Genomic DNA, 21,865 nt, shown 5'->3' on the forward strand with positions numbered 1-21,865 from the left:
GTTGTTAAATTTACAAAACGAACTCTGTGTCGGTATCAACACAAATCCTCCCCCTCCCACATGGAGGGTACCAAAAGATCAGGACAATGCCCAGATTGGGCCCCAGTCGCTACTTGTAGCTAGTTAGTTTGACAGATGTAGCGGTAAATTATTCGGTCAGGTAAACGAAAATTTTTGTTATTTATTTAATTACTTAATTTAATTTCTGAGTATTCAATCATTGTTGTTCATTCATTTTATTAACATTCATCCACAACGCACTTTCGTCATGCAATATAGTGTGAGAGTGTCGTTGGTCTGCCAGCAGCGGGGACTGATGACACAGTCAAATGTTACTTTGACAGAAATTGAGTAATGAAGTGTAGTATGAAAATGACGGTTAATGCGTGGCAATATAAAATGTATTTCTGAAAGTCCAATCTTTCCTTATTCAATATTACCATCAAAGTGTATTACCTCTTGTGACTGGAAGTTTTTTTTCTAACAGCAGTCTCTAACCTTTGTCCCTGCAAGTTGGCGTCCCCCGTCCCAGTCCCCCTCCTTAGGTGAGAAGGTGCTGGGTCAATGTTTTACGCCCACTTTGTACTCAGCAAGCGTGGGCCGCTGGCCAAGATCTGGCTAGCGGCCCACTGGGATAAGAAGCTCACCAAGGCTCATGTGTTTGAATGCAACCTGGAGAGCAGTGTGGAGAGCATCATCTGCCCCAAGGTACACAAGCTATTATCCATACAGCGCTTCTATTATGTGTTTCTGTCATGTGCTGCGCTCTCTAGTCTCCACTAGGTTAATGCTCCTCTAAGGGTACTTTGACAGACTAGTGTTGCGTGAACCGGTAGAAGTGGGTAAATTTTCAACTCACTTGCTGTGGGTCAGGCCTTGGTAGATGAGCTTACGAGAGATTTGAAGTGAATTATCTTGCCATAGGGGGTAACTGTATTTCTGAACGGTGTTAGATGAAATTAAATTACATTCTTTCTTATTATTTATATTTCCAGGTGAAAATGGCCCTGCGTACGTCGGGTCATCTGCTCCTGGGGGTGGTGAGGATCTACAACAGGAAAGCCAAGTACTTGTTGGCTGACTGTAACGAGGCTTTCATCAAGATCAAGATGGCCTTCAGACCAGGTAATATATTGGCTAGGCGGCTGGACTGGTCCAACATCTTCTTTGTTGATTTACATTCAAGACTCTGAGTTACAGTTTGGCTCAACAGCCATCTTCTTTAAGTCTTAATTTTACTGTTAGTTGGCATATATTGTTGAATGAACTGAAATTGGGGCTCCTGAAAAGAGTCCCAATATGAAACTTGTGAGTGGCACACTGGGCTGCTAGACAGTACTAACATTGTTGGTATATGTTATGGCTGTGTACTATGTGGGTTTGAGGCTGGCCTGACCCCTGCCTCCATCCCTGTCTTCTCTCAGGTGTGGTGGATCTGCCAGAGGAGAACAGAGAAGCTGCCTACAACGCCATCACCATGCCAGAAGAGTTCCACGACTTCGACCAGCCACTACCAGACCTAGAGTGAGTCCTGCATGTCATCAGAGCCCAACAAGTTGAAATATGTTTTTTGAGATTTGCCATGAAGCTCTGATGAGTGCTGTGTGTCCATTGATGTATATGTTTGCATCAAATTTGATTTGTCACATGAGCCGAATACAAAAGGTGTGTGGACCTTACCGTGAAATGCGTACTTACAAGCCCTTAGCGAACAGTGCAGAGCGATAAAATATTTGTGAAATAAACTAAAGTTCAAAAAGTAACACAATAACGATGCTATATACAGGGGGTACCGGTACTGAGTCAATGTGTGGGGGTACGGGTTAGTCAAGGTAATTGAGGTCATATGTACATGTAGGTAGGGGTAAAGTGACTATGTATAGATAATAAACAGAGTAGTAGCAGCAGCGTAAAAAAAGAGGGTCAATACAAGTAGTCCGGGTGGCCATTTGATTAACTGTTCAGCAGTCTTATGACTTGGGGGTAAAAGCTGTTTGGGGGTAAGAGCTTTTTGGACCCAGACTTGGTGCTCCGGTACCCGCTTGCCGTGTGGTAGCAGAAAGAACAGTATGCCAATTTTTAGGGCCTTCCTCTGACACCACCTGGTATAGAGGTCCCTGGATGGCAGAAAGCTTGGCCCCAGTGTTGTATTGGGCTGTACGCGCTACCCTCTGTAGCACCTTGCGGTCGGATGCAGTTCACTTGCCAAACCAGGCGGTGATGCAACCAGTCAGGATGCTTTCGATGGTGCAGCTGTATAACTTTTTGAGGATCTGAGGACCCATGCCAAATCGTTTCAGTCTCCTGCAGGAGTTCTATATGCTCTTACTGGTATCAGTTTGCTTGTACCCAGCGCACTAGGTGTTTCTTTGCTCAGTGGTAGTGATTTATGTTGTATTTGCAGTGACATCGACGTAACCAAGCAGTTCACATTGAACCAGAGTCGAGTGGAAGAGATCACCATGAGGGAGGAGGTGGGCAACCTGAACCTGCTGCAGGAGAATGACTTCGGTATGTAGCCAGGCCTCCCAGTCCAATACTTTCACCATCTCACTCCTCGAACTAAACCATGGCTGCATCTCAATAGTCTGTAGTTGCTTCCTTTTTCATCTCCTTCACCTCATCTGCACTGATATGGATAGGTGATAGCAAATGCTTGGTAGTGGTCTACCATGTTTTCACCATAGTTTCATATCCAGGCAGATTATTGAAATGCACCCATAAATGCATCCATACTCCAGCCTATTCCATCCTATTCCAAGCTTCCTAGGGTGACAAAGCCCGCCACTCATTACTGCTGTATATACACATTCCGAAAACTCATTCTAACATATTCAGTGTTTTCTCCCCTCCAGCTGACTTTGGGATGGATGACCGGGAGATGATGCGGGAAGAGAGTGCCTTCGAGGTGGACATCATCCACGGCGCGTCAGCCTCTAACCTGCTCCTAGACCCAGAGACCTCAGAGGCCCAGATCACAGACAAGTCCAACCACCTGGAGTACGACGACCAGTACAAAGATGACTTCGGAGAGGACCCCATGGCTGACAGCGAAGGAGGCATGCTGGGTAAAAAGGATGGAAGGATAACCTGGGTTGGGGCTATGACCAAATTCTTTCTTTCCTTGTCTCCTTGGGTGCGTTTCAATAATATCTCCTTCCTCCTGAAGTGTGCACAGGTGTGGGAGGAAGGAGATGTAAATGGGACATAGCCCTTGCCTTCTCCATGACTAATGTGGCCAATTGATTGTTTACATAATGATTGTATCTGGTGTAAAAACCCTGTGGCTTGATTCAATCTGTAGCGCTGAAGAGCTGCGCTACATACAGAGCCATAGAAATGTAAAGACAATGTTCCCGTGTCGTCGGAGACTGCATTCATGGTAAAGGCTTCTGTATGTTTCAGTTCGACTGGCGCCTAGCTGAACTCGGCTAGACGAACCGAACGAGTGCCAATAGTACTGTTCGTTCATCTTGAGATACCGTAGCCAGATCTAATCTAAGATAACTCGAGAAATCTGTCATTTATTTAGACTTTTTTGCAGAGGATCTTAGTCGCACAATTTCACATCTAACTAAGATGCAGTATTTCTCAAGTGAAAAACTGTGCATGAAAATGATTAGTCTCTCGTTGAATTACAAAACACTTAATTGAAGAGTCCCTTCTGTTCAAATCAAATTTTACTGGTCATATACACATGGTTAGCAGATGTTATTGCAGTGTTGCGAAATGCTTGTGCTTCTAGTTCCGACAGTGCAGCAATATCTAACAAGTAATCTAACAATTCCACAACAACTACCTAATAACACACAAACCTAAGTAAAGGGATGGAATAACATCCAAGCGGCATAGGCAAGATGCAATAGATGGTATAAAATACAGTATATACATAAGGGATGAGTAATGCAAGACATGTAAACATCATTAATAAAATGACTACTGATCCTTTTGTTAGTGGCCAATGAATTCAAGTCTGTATGTAGGCAGAAGCCTATCTGTGCTGGTGATGGCTGTTTAACAGTCTGATGGCCTTGAGATAGAAGCTGTCTCAGTCCCAGCTTTGATGCACCTGTACTGACCCTGCCTTCTGGATGGTAGCGGGGTGAACAGGCAGTGGCTCGGGTGGTTGTTGTCCATGATGATCTTTTTAGCCTTCCTGTGACATCGGGTGCTGTAGGTGTCCTGGCGAGCAGGTAGTTTGCCCCCGGTGATGCGTTGTGCAGACCGCACCACCCTCTGGAGAGCCTTGCGGTTGTGGGTGGTGCAGTTGCCATACCAAGCGGTGATACAGCCCAACAGGATGCTCTCAATTGTGCATCTGTAAAGGTTTGTGAGGGTTTTAGGTGACAAGCCAAATTTCTTCAGCCTCCTGCGGTTGAGGCGGTGTTGTTGCGCATTCTTCACCACACTGTCTGTGTGGGTGGACCATTTCAGTTTGTCCGTGATGTGTACGCCGAGGAACTTAAAACTTTCCACCTTCTCCACTGCTGTCCCTTTGATGTGGATAGGGGAGTGCTCCTTTTGCTATTTCCCCTAAGTCCACGATCATCTCCTTTGTTTTGTTGACGTTGAGTGAGAGGTTGTTATCCTGACACCACACTCCCAGGGCCCTCACCTCCTTCCTGTAGGCTGTCTCGTCGTTGTTGGTGATCAAGCCTACTAATGTTATGTTGTCTGCAACCTTGATCAAGTTGGAGGCGTGCATGGCCACGCAGTCATGGGTGAACAGGGAGTACAGGAGGGGGCTGAGCATGATGTTGTTTCCTACCTTCACCACCTAGGGGCGGCCCGTCAGGATGTCCAGGACCCAATCGCACAGGGTGGGGTTGAGACCCAGGGCCTCAAAGTTCAAAGTTAATGATGAGCTTGGAGGGTACTATGGTGTTGAATGCTGAGCTGTAGTCAATGAACAGCATTCTTACATAGCTATTCCCCTTGTCCAGATGGGATAGGGCAGTGTGATGGCGATTGCATCGCCTGTGGACCTATTAGGGCGGTATGCAAATTGGAGTGGGTCTAGTGTGGCGGTGATATGATCCTTGACTAGTCTCTCAAAGCACTTCACGATGACAGAAGTGAGTGCTACGGGGCGATAGTCATTTAGTACCGTTACCTTTGCCTTCTTGGGAACAGGAACAATGGTGGCCATCTTGAATCATGTGGGGACAGTAGACTGGGATAGGGAGAGATTGAATATGTCCTTAAACACTCCAGCCAGCTGGTCTGAGCATGCTCTGAGGACGTGGGTAGGGATGCCGTCTGGGCCGGCAGCCTTGCGAGGGTTAACACGTTTAAATATCTTACTCACGTCGGCCACGGAGAAGGAGAGCCCACAGTCCTTGGTGGCACTGTGTGGTCCTCAAAGCGGGCAAATAAGGTGTTTAGTTTGTCTGGAAGCAAGACGTCGGTGTCCGTGATGTGGCTGGTTTTCTTTTTGTAGTCCGTGATTGTCTGTAGAACCTGCCACTTAGGTCTTGTCTGAGCCGTTGAATTGCTGTTGACCAGTGACCAATGAATAGTTGTAGACGTCGGCTACCGACTTGCCTCAAGACATTTTTGTGTGTGCACGAACAGCCCCCCAAAAAACTTGCCGTTGGCCAGGACAAACAAAAACGTCACAAAATGTAGTCAGAATATATGCACCAACTGTTCCGGACTATTTCAGATGGGAAGCATGCGGACGCCTTAAATGCTGCAGGTCAGCTCAATCAAAAATTACGTTTAAATTTCAATCGTGCAATAACTTCAGCCATACAGATTGAATCGAAAAACGAAACTTAAGAATGGGAAGCATAGAAATAGCACACCTAGAACATATATACTTTTAAAGACTTGTTTTCATTGAATCACAGATCTATAACTCACATTTCTATGTGAATTTGGTCAGTTTGCCCAAAAAGTTACATATTGCAGTTTTAATTCCTGCTGAGCATTGCCACTTTCCTGCCTGTTTCTAGTTGATAAGCTCCTAAGTAACAAGGATGGGGGTGGCATTTTCGATGACCCTCCCGCCATCACCGAGAGCGTGCTGAGGCTGCAGGAACACGATGTCGAAGATGACTTTGATGCCCTCTCACGTAAGTTGCAACACTTACCATATGCTGTTCCCATAAAATTGTTTCGAACCAACATGGTCTTAGCCAACTCTTTTGTATTAGTTATTGTATGTTTTTATATTTTTCTATATGTTGTGTGTATAGCGGGAGGTCACGACAGCCCAGACTCAGGCCCAGCAGAGCCCCTGCCCGCCATGCAGGACCAGACAGAGCAGACCACGCTGGTACACAACGAGGAGGAGGCTTTCGCCCTGGAGCCCATCGACATCACAGGTCAGCCCACAATCTCTCACAAACCGTCAAATTCTGATAGTCATGTTGCGCTATTATAACAAACCCAAACGGTTATGTATGTCACTACATCACATAGATCTATGCCATAACGTATTCACTTAGTAGCACCACTGCTCTCTTCTTGGAGTTTAGTAGCACACAAAATATCTTCAACACTTGCTTGTTCTTCAAGGCACCCCTACCACCCTGGATCCCACTGCTGCCACCAAATGTCACTATTCACTTACAAGTTATTTTCTCTTTACTCCTCACAGTGAAGGAAACCAAAGCCAAGAGGAAGAGGAAGCTGATTGTGGACAACCTGAAGGAGCTGGATAGCAAGACCATCCGTGCCCAGCTCAGCGACTACTCTGACATCGTCACCACGCTGGACCTTGCGCCGCCCACCAAGAAGCTGATGATGTGGAAAGAGACGGGAGGTGTGGAGAAGCTCTTCTCTCTGCCAGCACAGCCCCTCTGGAACAGCAGGCTTCTCAAGGTAACCCAGCAACTGGTCTAGTAGTTAGACAAACAAGGGCTGTGTACTGTTATTGTGCTCAGTCCAGCACCTGGCAATGGCTTTTCTGTTTCCCCCCCAGATGTGTGCATGTTAATTCCTAAATCTCTTTCATTAGAGCTTTTCTATATGTTTCTATTCTCAACAATCAGTTTGTGAGGACATAATGTAGCCACTATTTTTAGGGGTTTTGTGCATTGTTGTTTCTACCTAGCCTATCCTCTCTCTCTTTCTCCCCCTCTCTTTCTCTTTCTGTAGATGTTCACCCGCACCCTGACCCCCCTGATGCCAGATGAGATGAGGAAGAGGAGGAAGGGAGGTGAGGCAGACAGCCTGGATGAGTTCTTGAAGGACCTGGAGAACCCTGAGGTGCCCAGAGAGGAGGTCATGCAGAGGGACATCATCGGTGAGATACTCCACTCAGTTAACTCACTACCAAATGTCAACAGTGCATTCCTCTACAGTAGATGCCATTATAGGCTAGAGGGCCAACTCTCGGCATGGTTATCACATTAAGACAGAGGCTGGTATTCAAAGTAGATACATTTAAAGTAGTATACACTCAAAGTAGTACTATTGGAATTTCTTCAACACCAGTGGAACAGACAGACTCCCAATCTGACATAAGCCCTTCATCTGATCCTCATCCATAACACTCATGTACTTGTACTCAATACCTTTCTTTGATTACTGCAGTTTAATGTTCTGTTTGTGTGTAAATGCGCTCCAGACCAGACTATCCTGGAGGAGCCCAGTGTACTGCAGGCATCGGCCATGGAGGGCAGCAGGACCACCCTGGACGAGTCAGTCATGCCCCCACCCTCCTCCATGCACGGCCAGAAACGCAAGGCCCAGGACACAGAGCCAGCCTTGCCCGTGAGTGTCTCATTCCTCCTCTCTTCGCTCAAGCCCTGTTTAACTATGGCTAGGGAAACTTTCAAAGGCAGTTTGTCAAGCATATAAGGCTTGTTGGGGTTTGATATTGTATCCACTGGGAGATCTCATTAGTTTTTTGAAAGTAGATAGAAGTTTGACCTGCTTCTATCTTTTGCCCATACTCAACCCCCTACTCAATCACTCAAACATTCTTATTCTCTCTCCATCCAGATGGGTACACTGGAACAGGCTGCCAACCATTCAGGTGTGTCCCAGCAATTGGACATGACGGTGGAGCTGCCCCCTGAGGACAGCACCAACCTCAGCCAGTTCCCCGAGCTGGACCTGATAGGGGAGAAAAAGGACAAGAAGGAAGGAGAGGACGACTCAGACGAGGAGGTGAGATGGAGACAAAGATGTGCCAGTGGTCACCGCCAACCCTGGTTCTGGAGAGCTACAGGGTGTGCAGACTTGTGTTCCAAGTAAGAACTAAACAGCTGATGGAATTGTGTGTGTTAGTGCAGGACTGGAAGAAAATCCTACACACAATGTTGCTCTCTTGGACCATGGCTGGTGACCACTGATCTATTCTGTCTTAGCTTCCTTTGGAAGCTAAATGTGTACAGGGACTTCAGAAAGTATTCACACCCCTTGACGTTTTCCACATTTTGTTGTGTTACAGCCTGAATTTAAAATAGATATTATAATTGTTTTGTATTTTACCCACCTTTTCTCCCCAATGTATGATCTTGTCTTATCGCTGCAACTCCCCAATGGGCTTGGGAGAGGTGACGATTGAGTCATGCGTCCTCCGAAACATGACCCGCCAAATCGTGCTTCTTAACACTCAACCCCGAAGCCAGCTGCACCAATGTGTCGGAGGAAACATCGCTCAACTGACTGAAGTCAGAATGCAGGTGCCCGGCTCGCCACAAGGAGTCACTAGAGCGCTATGGGCCAAGTAAAGCCTACGATTCAGTGCCTTAAACTGTTGCGCCACCCGGGAAGCCAGTAGATATTTTATTTTTTTACAAATATTATCACTGGCCTACACACAATACCCCATAATGTCAAAGTGGAATTATGTTTTCTATTTATTTTACAAATTACTTAAAGTAAAATCTGTAATGTCTTGAGTCAATTAGTATTTAATCCCTTTGTTATGGCAAGCCTAAATAAGTTCAGGAGTAAAAATTTGCCTAACAAGTCACATAAGTTGCATGGACTCACTCTGTGTGCAATAATAGTGTTTATCATGATTTTTAAACGACTGCCTTATCCCTACCCCACACATAAAATTATCTGTAAGGTCCCTCAGTCGAGCAGTACATTTCAAACACAGATTCAACCACAAAGACTCAGGGAGGTTTTCCATGGCTCGCAAAGAAGGGCACCTATTCAAATTAAATATTTTGTCACATACACATGTTTAGCAGATGTTATTGCGGGTGTAGCGAAATGCTTGCGTTTCTAGCTCCAACAGTGCAGTAATATCTATCAAGTAATATCTAACAATTTCACAACAATAAATACAATACACACTAATCTAAAGAAATGGAATTAAGAATATATATATATCTGGGCGAGCAATGTCAGAGCGGCATAGACCGTAGAATAGTATAGAATACAGTATATACATATGAGATGAGTAATGCAAAATATGTAAACAGTATTAAAGTGGCCAGTGATTTCAAGTCTATGTATATAGGGCAGCAGGTAGTGATGGCAGATGAGTGAATGTAAAATAAACCAGACATTGAATAGCCCTTTGAGCAAGTTACTAATTACACTTTGGATGGTGTATCAATACACCCAGTCACTACAAAGCTACAGGCGTCTTTCCTAACTCAGTTGCCGGGGAGGGAGGAAACCGCTCAGGGATTTGGGTCATTGTCCTGTTGTAGGAGGAAATTGGCTCCAATTTAAGCGCCGCCCACAGGGTATGGCATGGCATTGCAAAATGGAGTGATAGCCTTCCTTCTTCAAGATCCCTTTTACCCTGTACAAATCTCCCACTTTACCACCACCAAAGCACCCCAGACAATCACATTGTCGCCATCATGCTTGACAGATGGCGTCAAGCACTCCTCCAGCATCTTTTCATTTTTTCTGTGTCTCAAGAATGTTCTTTGTGATCTGAACACCTCAGACTTAGATTCGTCGTCCATAGTACTTTTTTCCAATCTTCCTCTGTTCAGTGTCTGTGTTCTTTTGCCCATCTTAATCTTTTTATTGGCCAGTCTGAGATATGTCTTTTTCGTTGCAACTATGTCTAGAAGGCCAGCATCCCGGAGTCGCCTCTTCACTGTTGACGTTGAGACTGGTGTTTTGCGGGTACTATTTAATGAAGCTGCCAGTTGAGGACTTGTGAGGCGTCTGTTTCTCAAACTATACACCACTCCTCTTTCTATTCTGGTTAGAGCTAGTTTGCGCTGTTCTGTGAAGGGAGTAGTCAGTGTTGTACGAGATCTTCAGTTTCTTGGCAATTTCTTGCATGGAATAGCCTTCATTTCTCAGAACAAGAATAGACTGACGAGGTTCAGAAGAAAGTTCTTTGTTTCTGGCCATTTTGAGCCTGTAATCGAACCCACAAATGCTGATGCTCCAGATACTCAACTAGTCTAAAGAAGGCCCGTTTTATTGCTTCTTTAATCAGAACAACACCTTTCAGCAGGGCTAACATAATTGCAAAAGGGTTTTCTAATGATCAATTAGCCTTTTAAAATTATAAACTTGGGCCTCCCGAGTGGCACAGTTGTCTAAGGCCACTAGATATTCTGGGTTCGAGTCCAGGCTCTGTCACAGCCGGCCGTGATCAGGAGAACCATGAGGCGGTGCACAATTGGCCCAACGTCGTCCGGGTTAGGGGAGGGTTTGGCTGGCAGGGATGTCCTTGTCCGATCGCGCACTAGCGACTCCTGTGGCGGCCCGGGCGCAGTGCCCGCTGACACGGTCGCCAGGTGTACGGTGTTTCCTCTGACACATTGGTGCAGCTGGCTTCTGTGTTAAGTGGACATTGTGTCAAGAAGCAGTGCGGCTTGGTTGGGTTGTGGTTCGGTGGACGCACGTTTCTCGACGTTCGCCTCTCCTGAGTCCGTACGAGAGTTTCAGCAATGAGACAAGCCTGTAACTACCAATTGGATACCACGGAATTGGGGAGAAAAAAGGGTAAAGAAATATAAATAAAATGAAAAACTTTGATTAGCTCACGCAACGTGCCATTGGAACACAGGAGTGATAGTTGCTGATAATGGGCCTCTGTACGAATATGTAGATATTCAGTAAAAAATCTGCCGTTTACAGCTACAATAGTCATTTACAACATTAACAATGTCTACACTGTATTTCCGATCAATTTAATGTTATTTTAACTGACAATTATTTTAATTTTTTTCTAAGTGACCCCAAACATTTGAACAGTAGTGTATATGCAAAAGTATGTGGACACCCCTTCAAGTTAGTGGATTTGACTATTTCAGCCACAGCCATTGCTGACAGGTGCATAAAATCGAGCGCACAGCCATGCAATCTCCCAAAAAAAAAACATTGGCAGTAGAATGGCCCGTACTGAAGAGCTGAGTGACTTTCAACGTGGCACTGTTATAGGATGCCACCTTTCCAACAAGTCAATTTGTTAAATTTCTGCCCTGTTAGAGCTGCTATTCAACTGTAAGTGCTGTTATTGTAAAGTGGAAACGTCTATGAGCAACAACAACTCAGCCACCAAGTGGTAGGCCACACAAGCTCACAGAACGGTACTGCCAAGTGCTGAAGTGCATAGCGTGTAAAAAATTCTGTCCTCGGTTGCAACACTCACTACCAACTTCCAAACTGCCTTGGGAAGCAACATCAGCACAAGAACCGTTCATCGGGAGCATCGTGAAATGGGTTTCCATGGCCGAGCAGCCGCACACAAGCCTAAGATCACTGTGCGCAATGCCAAGCGTTGGCTGGAGTGGTGTAAAGCTTGCCACCATTGGACTCTGGAGCAGTGGAAACGCATTCGCTGGAGTGATGAATCCCGCTTCACCATCTGGCAGTCCGATGACGAATCTGTGTTTGGCGAATGCCAAGAGAATGCTACCTGCCCGAAATGCATAGTGCCAACTGTAAAGTTTGGTGGAGGAGGAATAATGGGCTGGAGCTGTTTTTTATGGCTCAGGCTAGGCACCTTAGTTCCAGCAAAAGCCCTTTCCTGTTTCAGCGTGACAGTTCCAGCAAAAGCCCTTTCCTATTTCAGCGTGACAATGCCCCCGTGCACAAAGCGATATAGAAATCGTTTGTCGATCGGTGTGGAAGAACTTGACTGGCCTGCACAGAGCCCTGACCTCAACCCCATCGAACACCTTTGGGATGAATTGGAACTCCGACTGTGAGCCAGGCCTAATCGCCCAACATTGACGATGTAGTGTATTTCATTTTCAATAAAATTGTGTGTAGATGGGTGAGAAATCTATTTTAATAAATGTTGAATTCGGGCTGTAACAAAAAATGTGGAATAAGTAATGGTGTATTATTACTTTCTGAAGGCACTGTAGGCCTAGGAGTACGCAGAAGCATGTCTCTTACTGTGTCTTGCATTGCTTGTACATTGGCTAAAGTGTATTATTTATGTAGAGTTAATGTTATGTGTGTTCCATGAAAGGATGAGGAAGGTCAGGCCGGAGAACAGGACCGAGAGGAGAGGCGGTGGAACAAGAGAACCCAGCAGATGCTCCACGGCCTACAGGTATGTCATAGGCGAGCTTCTACGAGAGCACTGAGAGCTCTACTAGTTGTTGTGACTCACCAAGTGAACCCCAACATTTCTAACCAGAACCGGGTCTTAACCGTGACGTACCTATTCTCTCCCTCCCTTCAACAGAGGTTGATGGCCAAGACAGGGGCCCAGCAAATTAGCCTGCTGGATCTGTGCAGGAACAACAACAAGAAGCAGGCTGCCGCCAAGTTCTACAGCTTTCTGGTTCTGAAGAAGCAGCAGGCGGTGGAGCTCAACCAGACAGAGCACTACAGCGACATCATCGCCACCCCTGGAGCCCGCTTCCACCTAATCTAGACTCGACACTGGCTGCTTTTACTCTAAAACTGTTGTTTTTGTTTGTATAGGATGTTATTTAGTTCTGACACTGTGCATTTTTATATATATATATTTTTTAACTACACTGAACAAAAATATAAACACAACCGGCAACATTTTCAAATCTATGGATTTCACACGACTGGGCAGGGGCGCAGCCATGGGTGGGCCTGGGAGGGCTTAGGCCTACCCACCGGGGAGCCACGTCCAGCCAATTAGTTTTTCCCCACAAAAGGGCTTTATTATAGACAGAAATACTTCTAAGCACACCCCCCACCCGCAGGTGAAGAAGCCTGGGCTGGCGTGGCTACACCTGGTCTGCGGTTGTGAGGCCAGTTGGAAGTACTGCCAAATTCTCTAAATTGACTTATGGTAGAAAAATGTGTATTGAATTCTCTGGCAACAGCTCTGGTGGACATTCCTGCAGTCAGCATTCCAATTGCACTCTTCCTCAAAACTTGAGACATCTGTGGTGGCATTGTGTTGTGTGACAAAACTGCACATTTTAGGGTGGGCTTTTATTGTCCCCAACACAAGGTGGACCTGTGTAATGACCATGCTGTTTAATCAGTTTATTGATATGCCATGTCTGTCAGGTAGAAATGCTCACTAACAGTGACGTAAACAAATTTGTGCACAGAATTGGAGAGAAATAAGCTTTTTGTGCGTATGGAAAATGTCTGGGAACTCTTTTAGCTCGTGAAACATGGGACCAACATTTTACATGTTGCGTTTATATTTTTGTTCAGTATGTGCTTTTTTGTCTTGGATGTTTTTTTTAAAGGTCAAGTGGCGGTTGGTGGGGGGGATGAAGTCACTGAATGTCATGATTGGTGGGATTATTTGGCTTTTGTTATCCAATGAAAGCTCTTTATGTTTTGATAGAATGTGAGTGATAATCCAATCATGTGTTGCATTCAGAGGTTCAATTTCCCTCCCATAAAAAAAAAAGTTCTCATGTTTTATACCCTTTAGCTAAAAGAAGCGTGTAGTACTGGGCAAGTTTCTGAAACACAATTGCATACACCAGCAATCTTATCTTAAAGACCAACGGTAGCTTCAAGCGTTCCAATGGGTTAGTTTTTAATTCTGTGTTTACAAGTGCTTGTGTGTCTCTGACTGTACTTTATATTTTCAAATATCTTCAGACATTTAAAATGTCTCCATTGTTGTGGTGATTTGAGGATCATGTAGATTTAAAAAAATAACTACACTTATTGCGTGCTCCATTTTGAAATATACTTTATTCCAATGAATTGCTCCTGAAATTGTATTTTTATGGTATTTCTTGAATAATTACCTTTGTTTTAAGTCACATACTGTGACAATGAAAATACTCGTATCAACTATCTAATGCAGATGTTAATGGTTTGGTCAGAATCAGACTTAGTTAAGGCTGCATCTTTCGCATCATATTTTGAAGCTATCGTCAATTTCATCACAATCTCTAAATGTCAAGACAACTCAGCCCAGTGGGTGACAGGAAACTACATTTCATTCAACTTTGATGCAGCTAAATGTCAAGAAATCTCTGGTATATAGAAAACTTTAATTTGGTTTTCATTCATCTAAAAGTTTTGATGGAAACTTGCATAGGTGTTTAGACCCGTTGCGACGGTCATTCTTTGATAGCTTGAATACGCTATTGCTCGTCTTATGGTTCATAGCTGCAGAGGACAAGAAGTAGATTTATAGTTTTTGGACCGTCCTTTACAACAAATGCATTGTTTTGATATTCACGCACTCCCTCTGACATTGTATATGATGTAATGTTTCAGTGCATCCCTTTTAAACTATGTGCCAGTAAACTTGCATCTTGTAGATACTGTTGCTAAAATGTGTTCTTACTCAGATTTTTGATGCCATGCCTGTAGTCCTGAGCCCCAGCAACTGATGTAAGTTTTCTAATAAAATGAATACTGTTAGCAGTTCGTGTCAATGACGATCCTTGCCATAGATGGTTCATTGAGCCAGCGAACTGGGTATAATGGCTATGGACTTACTATAATAATGACTTAGAATATCAATACCTTCTGATGGTCAAAAACTAGTTTGAGGATACATTTTTAGAAACATGACATCATGAACCGTGACGCAATACAAAGACTGAATTCATTGTGTGCTTCTTCAAAAGATGTTCTCCAGACATTTGAAGTTGGATCTCTTGAATTCCAATTAAATGCCTTTAATCTGGCAAATGTGTTTAGTAAAGATAAAAAATAAAAAGAGGTGTACATTTATTATATTTAGCTGTTCAAATTTCAACCTTTGGGAACGGTGGGGGAAAAAAGCTGCTATTTTTACTGCCCTGACAAAACAAGTCTCTTCCCACCACACTAGGGGTTTGGGGGCGGTTTGAGGGATGGACCCTCGCCTCCCTCTGGCTTGCTGCGTTTCCTTTGACGGTTCCGTTTCTTCTTCTCACCCTCAGTCTTAAGAGGCTGCGTCGGTGGCTGTTTTTTCTTCTTCTTTAGGCAGCTGAGCGGGTTGGGATTGGAGATTTTCCTCTTACGCTTCTTGCCTCGGCGCTCTCCATCCTGCCCGATCCCCTGCACCTCCTTCAGGCTGTTGATGCTCTGCTGCTGGGCTGGGGTGACCATCTCTCCCAGAGCCACAGCCTCCACATGGTTAACCGAGCATTGGCTGGGCTTGTCCAACACTATGGTGTTGGAGATGATATACATAAGAGGCACGCCTGGGATCTTATTCAGGCCTGCTGTCAGCTCTTGGTCCTAGAAATTAAACATCCGACAGGAAGAGGTGAATCAATGCATTTGGTCTAGACTGGATGCATGCAGTTAGGTGGGCGGCACTATTGGTTGTTGATCCTGAGGTGACAAGCGTTGCTAACGCATGCCAAAACTTACAACGCCTAGATGTGAAATACCTATCAGCTAACCACATGGCCGTGTTCCCCTGCTCAGACGTTGCATGCATCAATCAATGGTTGCATACCACATCGTCAAGGGCACCATATTGCTATAACATATGATCTGGTTCTTTTATGTACCTAGGCAAGTCAGTTAAGAACAAATTTCTTATTTACAATGACTGTCTACCCTGGCCAAACCCGGATGAAGCTGGGCCAATTGTGCGCCACCCTATGGGACTCCCAATCATGGCTGGATGTGATACAGTCTGGAATCGAACCAGGGACTGTAGTGCCTTAGACCGCTGCGCCACTCGGGAGCTGATACGTGTGGTTAGCTGATACCTATCCAGGTGTTGTAAGATCTGGCATGCATCAGCAATGTCTAAGCAGAGGAACATGACCCCCTGTTACAGCAATTTGGCAGTCAATGATGTGGCATGCAACCATCGGTTGATGCATGCAAGGTCTGAGCAGGGAAACAGGACCATTGATTGACCCAGGTAAGTAAAGTTATGACATAACACTTACCTGTGTGGCAACAAAGTAGTGGTGTGGATTAGTCACTTCCAGCATGGAGAGCAGACACTCTGACGCAGAGACGGGGTTCTTGAAATGCTTGCAGTTCCTAACCTGATACCGCTGCAGGATGAGTTTGGCACCATAGAGGTCTTTCAGTGATTCAAGTTCCTTCAGCGCACAACTGTAGGACATAAGGTTAAAAAAAACGGTCATTGGGTAAAACTCATGACAGTGTGACATTTACTACAACACCAAACTCCACTCACTTTGTAGTACAAAGTTGCACCTCCCCCATGAGGTATTTCGGCATCTGCTCTTTGATTTGAATCTTATTCTTCAGAGCCGCCTGGCAAAACGTCCCGTCGATGAGAATTTGAAAGGGCTCTCTAAAACTGAAGTTGTGTTTGTAGAAATTGATGTTTTTCTTGGCTTTCTTTTGTCGTTTGATCGTCATTGTGACTAGTTCGCTAGCCCAAGAATGTACTAAAAAGAGCTAACGAGCTTGTCTGACAGGATTACTTACTGAAAAATCACACACAAATATCACTCAAATGGACGCAATTGCATTACGTATATTCTGTAAATTTTAGTCAGTATCAGTTTACTAGTACACACGGATTCATAACCAATAAAATCAAGTTACTTGGAAAATATAAACACACGTTTCCTTGGTTGAGTAACAGCTTAATATGTTCGTCTGGAAACAAAAACGTCAGAAGAAAGACTTTTGTTTCTTCTTCTTCTGTGGGTTTTATGGCGGACTACAACCCCAAAAGTTGCATTGTCGCCTCCAACTGGACGGGTTGAAAACCAAAACAAGGTAAAAAGTAAACCCATACGATATAGGGACACTAATTTAATCCACCCAAATAAAAATAGTATATTAACAAAAACAAAACTCCCACTTCTTTCTTCTTTCAAATCTCCCTTCTCAGGCTCCATGTAACTCCTCCGCCGAGAAATCTTTCAGTCCCAGGAACCGCTCCGCTGCATCCAAAATTATATCTACCTTCCTGGACCTTCTCCCCACCTTGGCAGTGCCATTAATCACCATAGCTATAAATGCCACAAAGTCCACCTTCTTAACCTTTAAAATGTCAGGGTCCTGTTGGTGAAAGGCAACCCCTGCAGCCTGCAGTGAAGGCCTATGCAGCACCATGGACTCTCAAGGAGCACCAATCAAACCCTCAACTCTTTTAACAGTTGTTGCATATGACATGCTCTGGACAGCCCTGACTTTGGCCACCTCATTCTCTTTCGCCCTTGTCGGGCAATCAAAAGATGTAGCTTCATGGTTCCCACCACAATTGCAACATGTCACATTTTCCTCACTTTTAAAACACATGATTTGATCTTTTCCACAACTTAGATATCTCGGCTTCTCCCTTCTGCAAACACTTGAAACATGACCAAAAGTTTAACAATGATCACACTGCATTGGTCTTGGGATAAATGCTCTGACTCTGTAGTTTATATACCCCAACTGCACTTGAGTAGGGAGACACTCCATATCAAAAAAACAAAGAAATTATAGACTCTTCACTTTTTCACCATTCACCACACGAATCATCAGACATGCATCAATCACTCCAGGAATATTTCTAATCTCTTCAAAATCAACTTCCCACAAGTCGCCAGATTTTACCTCCTTAAGGGGTGCCCTGTCCGAAGAGACACACACAACACTTCAAACTTACCAAATCGGGTGAGAAGCGATGCACATTCCTTCTGATCCGCAGAAGCACAAAAATCTAAACAAGCCCGCCTCTCGTGATCCTCACAGCCTTCACTTTACCCAGCACTCTCTCCACCAGTTTGGATATCTCAAATGGTTTCTTCAATATTGGAAATCTGCTCAACTACTCCTCATTACCAAACTGTACTCCTACTAGATACAAAGGGACATTCTCATCACTGTACATGACTTTGCTCCGTTTTCCATTCTTTTGGACAATACTCAAATTCTCCTTGATTCTAGTGCCACTGGATTCAGAATCCACTTCATCGTCCACTTCCGCCTTCTTTTTCCAGCCTGCCCATTTGACCAACTTTTGTTCCTGTCTCAAGTCAGTTCCGTTATGTGCTGTGAAGTACTGCTGATATAAAAAGTTGGTGGAACAGTGGAACAGGCTCCTAACCAACTATTTTGTGTTTTTTCTCTCGCATTGTTTGTAACTTATACATAATGTACATAATGTTGCTGCTACCATCTCTTATGACCGAAAAGAGCTTCTGGATATCAGAACAGCAATTACTCATCCCCAAACTAGACAAATATTTTTCTTTAATGAGTCTGACGTGAAGGATATACTGCTTCTCCGAGACCAGGCTCAAATCCCTGTCATTTGCGTGAAAAAAATACAGAAATACAGGGGTTGCCTTGTGAGAATTCGTTGGCGAGTGGGTAACCCGCCTCTACCATCCGTTCTTTTGGCCAATGTGCAATCACTGGAAAATAAACGGGATGATCTCCGCTCAAGACTATCCTACCAACGGAACATTCAGAACTGTAATATCTTATGTTTCACCGAGTCGTGGCTGAACGATGACACGGATAATATACAGTTGGCTGGGTTTTCCATGCGTCGGCAGGACAGAACAGCTACGTCTGGTAGGACGAGGGGTGGTGGTGTGTTTATTTGTCAATAACAGCTGGTGCGCAATGTGTAATATTAAAGAGGTTTCGAGGTATTGCTCAACTGAGGTAGAGTACCTCATGATAAACTGTAGACCACACTATCTACCAAGAGAGTTTATCTATATTTTTCGTAGCCATCTATTTACCACTACAAACCGATGCTGGCACTAAGACCGCACTCAACGAGCTGTATAAGGCCATCAAATCAAATTTGATTGGTCACAAACATATTTAGCAGATTATATTGTGGGTGTAGCGAAATGCTTGTGTTCCTAGCTCCAACAGTGCAGTAGTACCTAACAATTCACAAAAATACACACAAATCTAAAAGTAAAATAATGAAATTAAGAAATATATAAATATTAGATCGAGCAATATTGGAGAGGCATTGACTAAAATACAGTAGAATAGAACACAGTATATACATATGAGATGAGTAAAGCAGTATGTAAACATTATTAAAGTGACTAGTGTCTATTTGTATATAGGGCAGCAGCCTCTATGGTGCAGGATTGTGTAACCGGGAGGAAGCCGGCTAGTGATGGCTATTTAACAGTCTGATGGCCTTGAGATAGAAGCTGATTTTCAGTCTCTCGGTCATAGTTTTGATGCACCTGTACTTACCTCGCCTTCCGGATGATAGTGGGGTGAACGGGCTGTGGCTCGGGTGGTTGATGTCCTTGATTATTTTTGGGGCCTTCCTGTGACATTGGGTGCTGTAGGTGTCCTTGAGGGCAGGTAGTTTGCCTCCGGTGATGCGTTGGGCAGACCGCACCACCCTCTGGAGAGCCCTGTGGTTGCGGGCATTGCAGTTGCCGTACCAGGCGGTGATACAGCCTGACAGAATGCTCTCAATTGTGCATGTATAAAAGTTTGTGAGCGTTTTAGGGGCCAAGCCAAATTTCTTCAGCCTGCTGAGGTTGAACAGGCGCTGTTGCACCTTCTTCACCACACTGTCTGTGTGGGTGGACCATTTCAGATCGTTAGTGACGACTAATCAAAATGGCGCCGACAGATAGGGCTGCGGTGCTTCTAGCTTAGGAAACTTTGCAGTATTTTATTTTGTGTTATTACATACAGCTGGGAAAAACTATTGGATATCAGAGCGACGGTAACTCACCAGCATTACGACCAGGAATACGACTCTCCCGAATCGGATCCTTTGTTTGTACCCACCAGGGCAATTGAACTGATTCCAGAGGCTGATCCAAAACACCGCCAGCGGACGAGAGGTACTCGGAGTGGTCTTCTAGTCCGACTTAGGAGGCGCGCACACCACCCACCACTTCTTAGTATATTACTCGCTAATGTTCAGTCTCTGGAAAATAAAGTTGACGAGCTCAGGGCGAGTATTTCCTTCCAGAGAGACATCAGGAATTGTAACATACTCTGTTTCACAGGAAACATGGCTCTCTCGGGATATACAGTCTGAGTCCGTCCAGCCAGTTAGGTTCTCAGTTTATCGCGCAGACAGGAATAAATATCTCTCCAGGATGACAAGGGTGGAGGTCTGTTTCATGATTAACGTCTCACGGTGTGATTGGGATAACATACAGGAACTCAAGTTCTTTTGTTTACCCGACCTAGAATACATCACTATCAAATGCTGACTGTAATTACCTCCCAAGAGAACTCTCTTCGGTCACAGCCGTGTATATTCTCCCTCAAGCCGATACCATGACGGCCCTCAAATAACTTCACTGGACTTTATGCAAACTGGAAGCCACATATCCTGAGGCCGCATTTATTGTAGCTGGGAATTTTAACAAAGCAAATTTGAGAAAAAATCTACCGAAGTTCTATCAAAACATTGACTGTATTACTCGCTCTGCTAAAACACTCCAACTTCCGGGATGCCTACAAGGACCTCCCCTGCCCTCCCATCGGCAAATCTGATCACGACTCCATTTTGCTCTTCCCTTCCTATAGGCAGAAACTCAAACAGGAAGTACCCGTGCTAAGGACTATTCAACACTGGTCTGACCAATTGGAATCCACGCTTCTAGGTTTTTTTAATCACGCGGACTGGGATATGATCCGGTTGCCACCGAGAATAATATAGATGAATAAACTGATACGGTAACTGAGTTTATCAGTGAGGGTATAGATGTTGTACCCACTGTGACTATTAAAACCTACCCTAACCAGAAACTGTGGATAGACGGCAGCATTCGTGCAAAACTGAAAGTGCAGAACATCGCATTTAACCATGGCAAAGTGACTGGGAATATGGCAGAATACAAAAAGTATAGTCAATAATCAATACAGGACTAAGATTGAATCCTACTACACAGGCTCTGACACTCATCAGATTTGAATTTTTTATTTTATTTAACCTTTATTGAACTAGGCAAGTCAGTTAAGAACAAATTCTCATTTACAATGACGGCCTACCAAAAGGCAATATAGGACAAAACACACATCACAACAAGAGAGACAACACAACACTACATAAAGAGAGACCTAAGACAACAACATAGCAAGGCAGCAACACATAACAACACAGCATGGTAGCAACATAACACAAGAATATGGTAGAAACACAACATGGTAGCAGCACAAAACATGGTACAAAACTTATTGTGCACAGACAACAGCACAAAGGGCACGAAGGTAGAGACAGCAATACATCACATAAAGCAGCCACAACTGTCAGTAAGTGTCCATGATTGAGTCTTCGAATGAAGAGATTGCCAGTTGGCAGGGCTTGCAATGGCAGTGCTTGTGGATGTGGCAGGGCTTGCAAACTATTACGAACTACAAATGGAAACCAAGCCGCGAGCTGCCCAGTGATGCGAGCCTACCAGACGAGCTAAATGCCTTTTATGCTCGCTTCGAGGCAAGAAACACTGAAGCATGCATGAGAGCACCAGCTGTTTCAGACATCTCTGTGATCACGCTCTCAGTAGCTGATGTGAGCAAGACCTTTAAACAGGTCAACATTCACAAGGCCACAGGGCCAGACGGTTTACCAGGACATGTACTCAGAGCATGAGCTGACCAACTGGCAAGTGTCTTCACCAACATATCTGTAATA

General features: G+C 44.5%; 2 protein-coding genes across 3 annotated transcripts; one reads left to right on the plus strand and one right to left on the minus strand.

The window, feature by feature from the left end:
- Positions 1-564: 564 nt before the first annotated feature.
- Positions 565-14,727, plus strand: LOC139558769 (double-strand-break repair protein rad21 homolog A-like). Of its 2 annotated transcripts, none has more exons than XM_071374190.1 (13): positions 565-708; positions 996-1,125; positions 1,425-1,524; positions 2,405-2,511; positions 2,856-3,068; positions 5,958-6,077; positions 6,201-6,329; positions 6,605-6,828; positions 7,105-7,252; positions 7,577-7,722; positions 7,954-8,121; positions 12,368-12,451; positions 12,587-14,727. In XM_071374190.1, exons 1-13 carry the CDS (start codon positions 565-567, stop codon positions 12,776-12,778), a joined length of 1,905 nt encoding a protein of 634 aa, XP_071230291.1. In that variant the 3' UTR covers positions 12,779-14,727. The 2 variants fall into 2 exon arrangements, with proteins under 2 accessions (XP_071230291.1, XP_071230292.1); XM_071374191.1 differs by having other exon boundaries at positions 7,954-8,204; positions 12,587-12,723.
- Positions 14,025-16,959, minus strand: utp23 (UTP23 small subunit processome component). The gene is made up of 3 exons (XM_071374192.1): positions 16,457-16,959; positions 16,200-16,371; positions 14,025-15,531 (listed from the first exon to the last, which is right to left on the minus strand). Exons 1-3 carry the CDS (start codon positions 16,642-16,644, stop codon positions 15,136-15,138), a joined length of 756 nt encoding a protein of 251 aa, XP_071230293.1. The 5' UTR covers positions 16,645-16,959; the 3' UTR covers positions 14,025-15,135.
- Positions 16,960-21,865: the final 4,906 nt, after the last annotated feature.

Source organism: Salvelinus alpinus, chromosome 29 (assembly GCF_045679555.1).
Source record: "Salvelinus alpinus chromosome 29, SLU_Salpinus.1, whole genome shotgun sequence".
NCBI classification, from domain to species: Eukaryota; Metazoa; Chordata; class Actinopteri; order Salmoniformes; family Salmonidae; genus Salvelinus; species Salvelinus alpinus.

What these genes read in the sequence shown, in the direction of transcription:
- LOC139558769 (XM_071374190.1), top strand. Translation starts at nt 565, where the DNA reads ATGTTTTACGCCCACTTTGTACTCAGCAAGCGTGGGCCGCTGGCCAAG. An exon ending in GCTGCAGGAGAATGACTTCG is followed by an intron (nt 2,512 to 2,855) that starts GTATGTAGCCAG and finishes TCTCCCCTCCAG; the next exon opens with CTGACTTTGGGATGGATGAC. An exon ending in TGACTTTGATGCCCTCTCAC is followed by an intron (nt 6,078 to 6,200) that starts GTAAGTTGCAAC and finishes TTGTGTGTATAG; the next exon opens with CGGGAGGTCACGACAGCCCA.
- utp23 (XM_071374192.1), bottom strand. Translation starts at nt 16,644, where the DNA reads ATGACGATCAAACGACAAAAGAAAGCCAAGAAAAACATCAATTTCTAC. An exon ending in GTGCAACTTTGTACTACAAA is followed by an intron (nt 16,372 to 16,456) that starts GTGAGTGGAGTT and finishes TATGTCCTACAG; the next exon opens with TTGTGCGCTGAAGGAACTTG. An exon ending in ACTACTTTGTTGCCACACAG is followed by an intron (nt 15,532 to 16,199) that starts GTAAGTGTTATG and finishes TTTAATTTCTAG; the next exon opens with GACCAAGAGCTGACAGCAGG.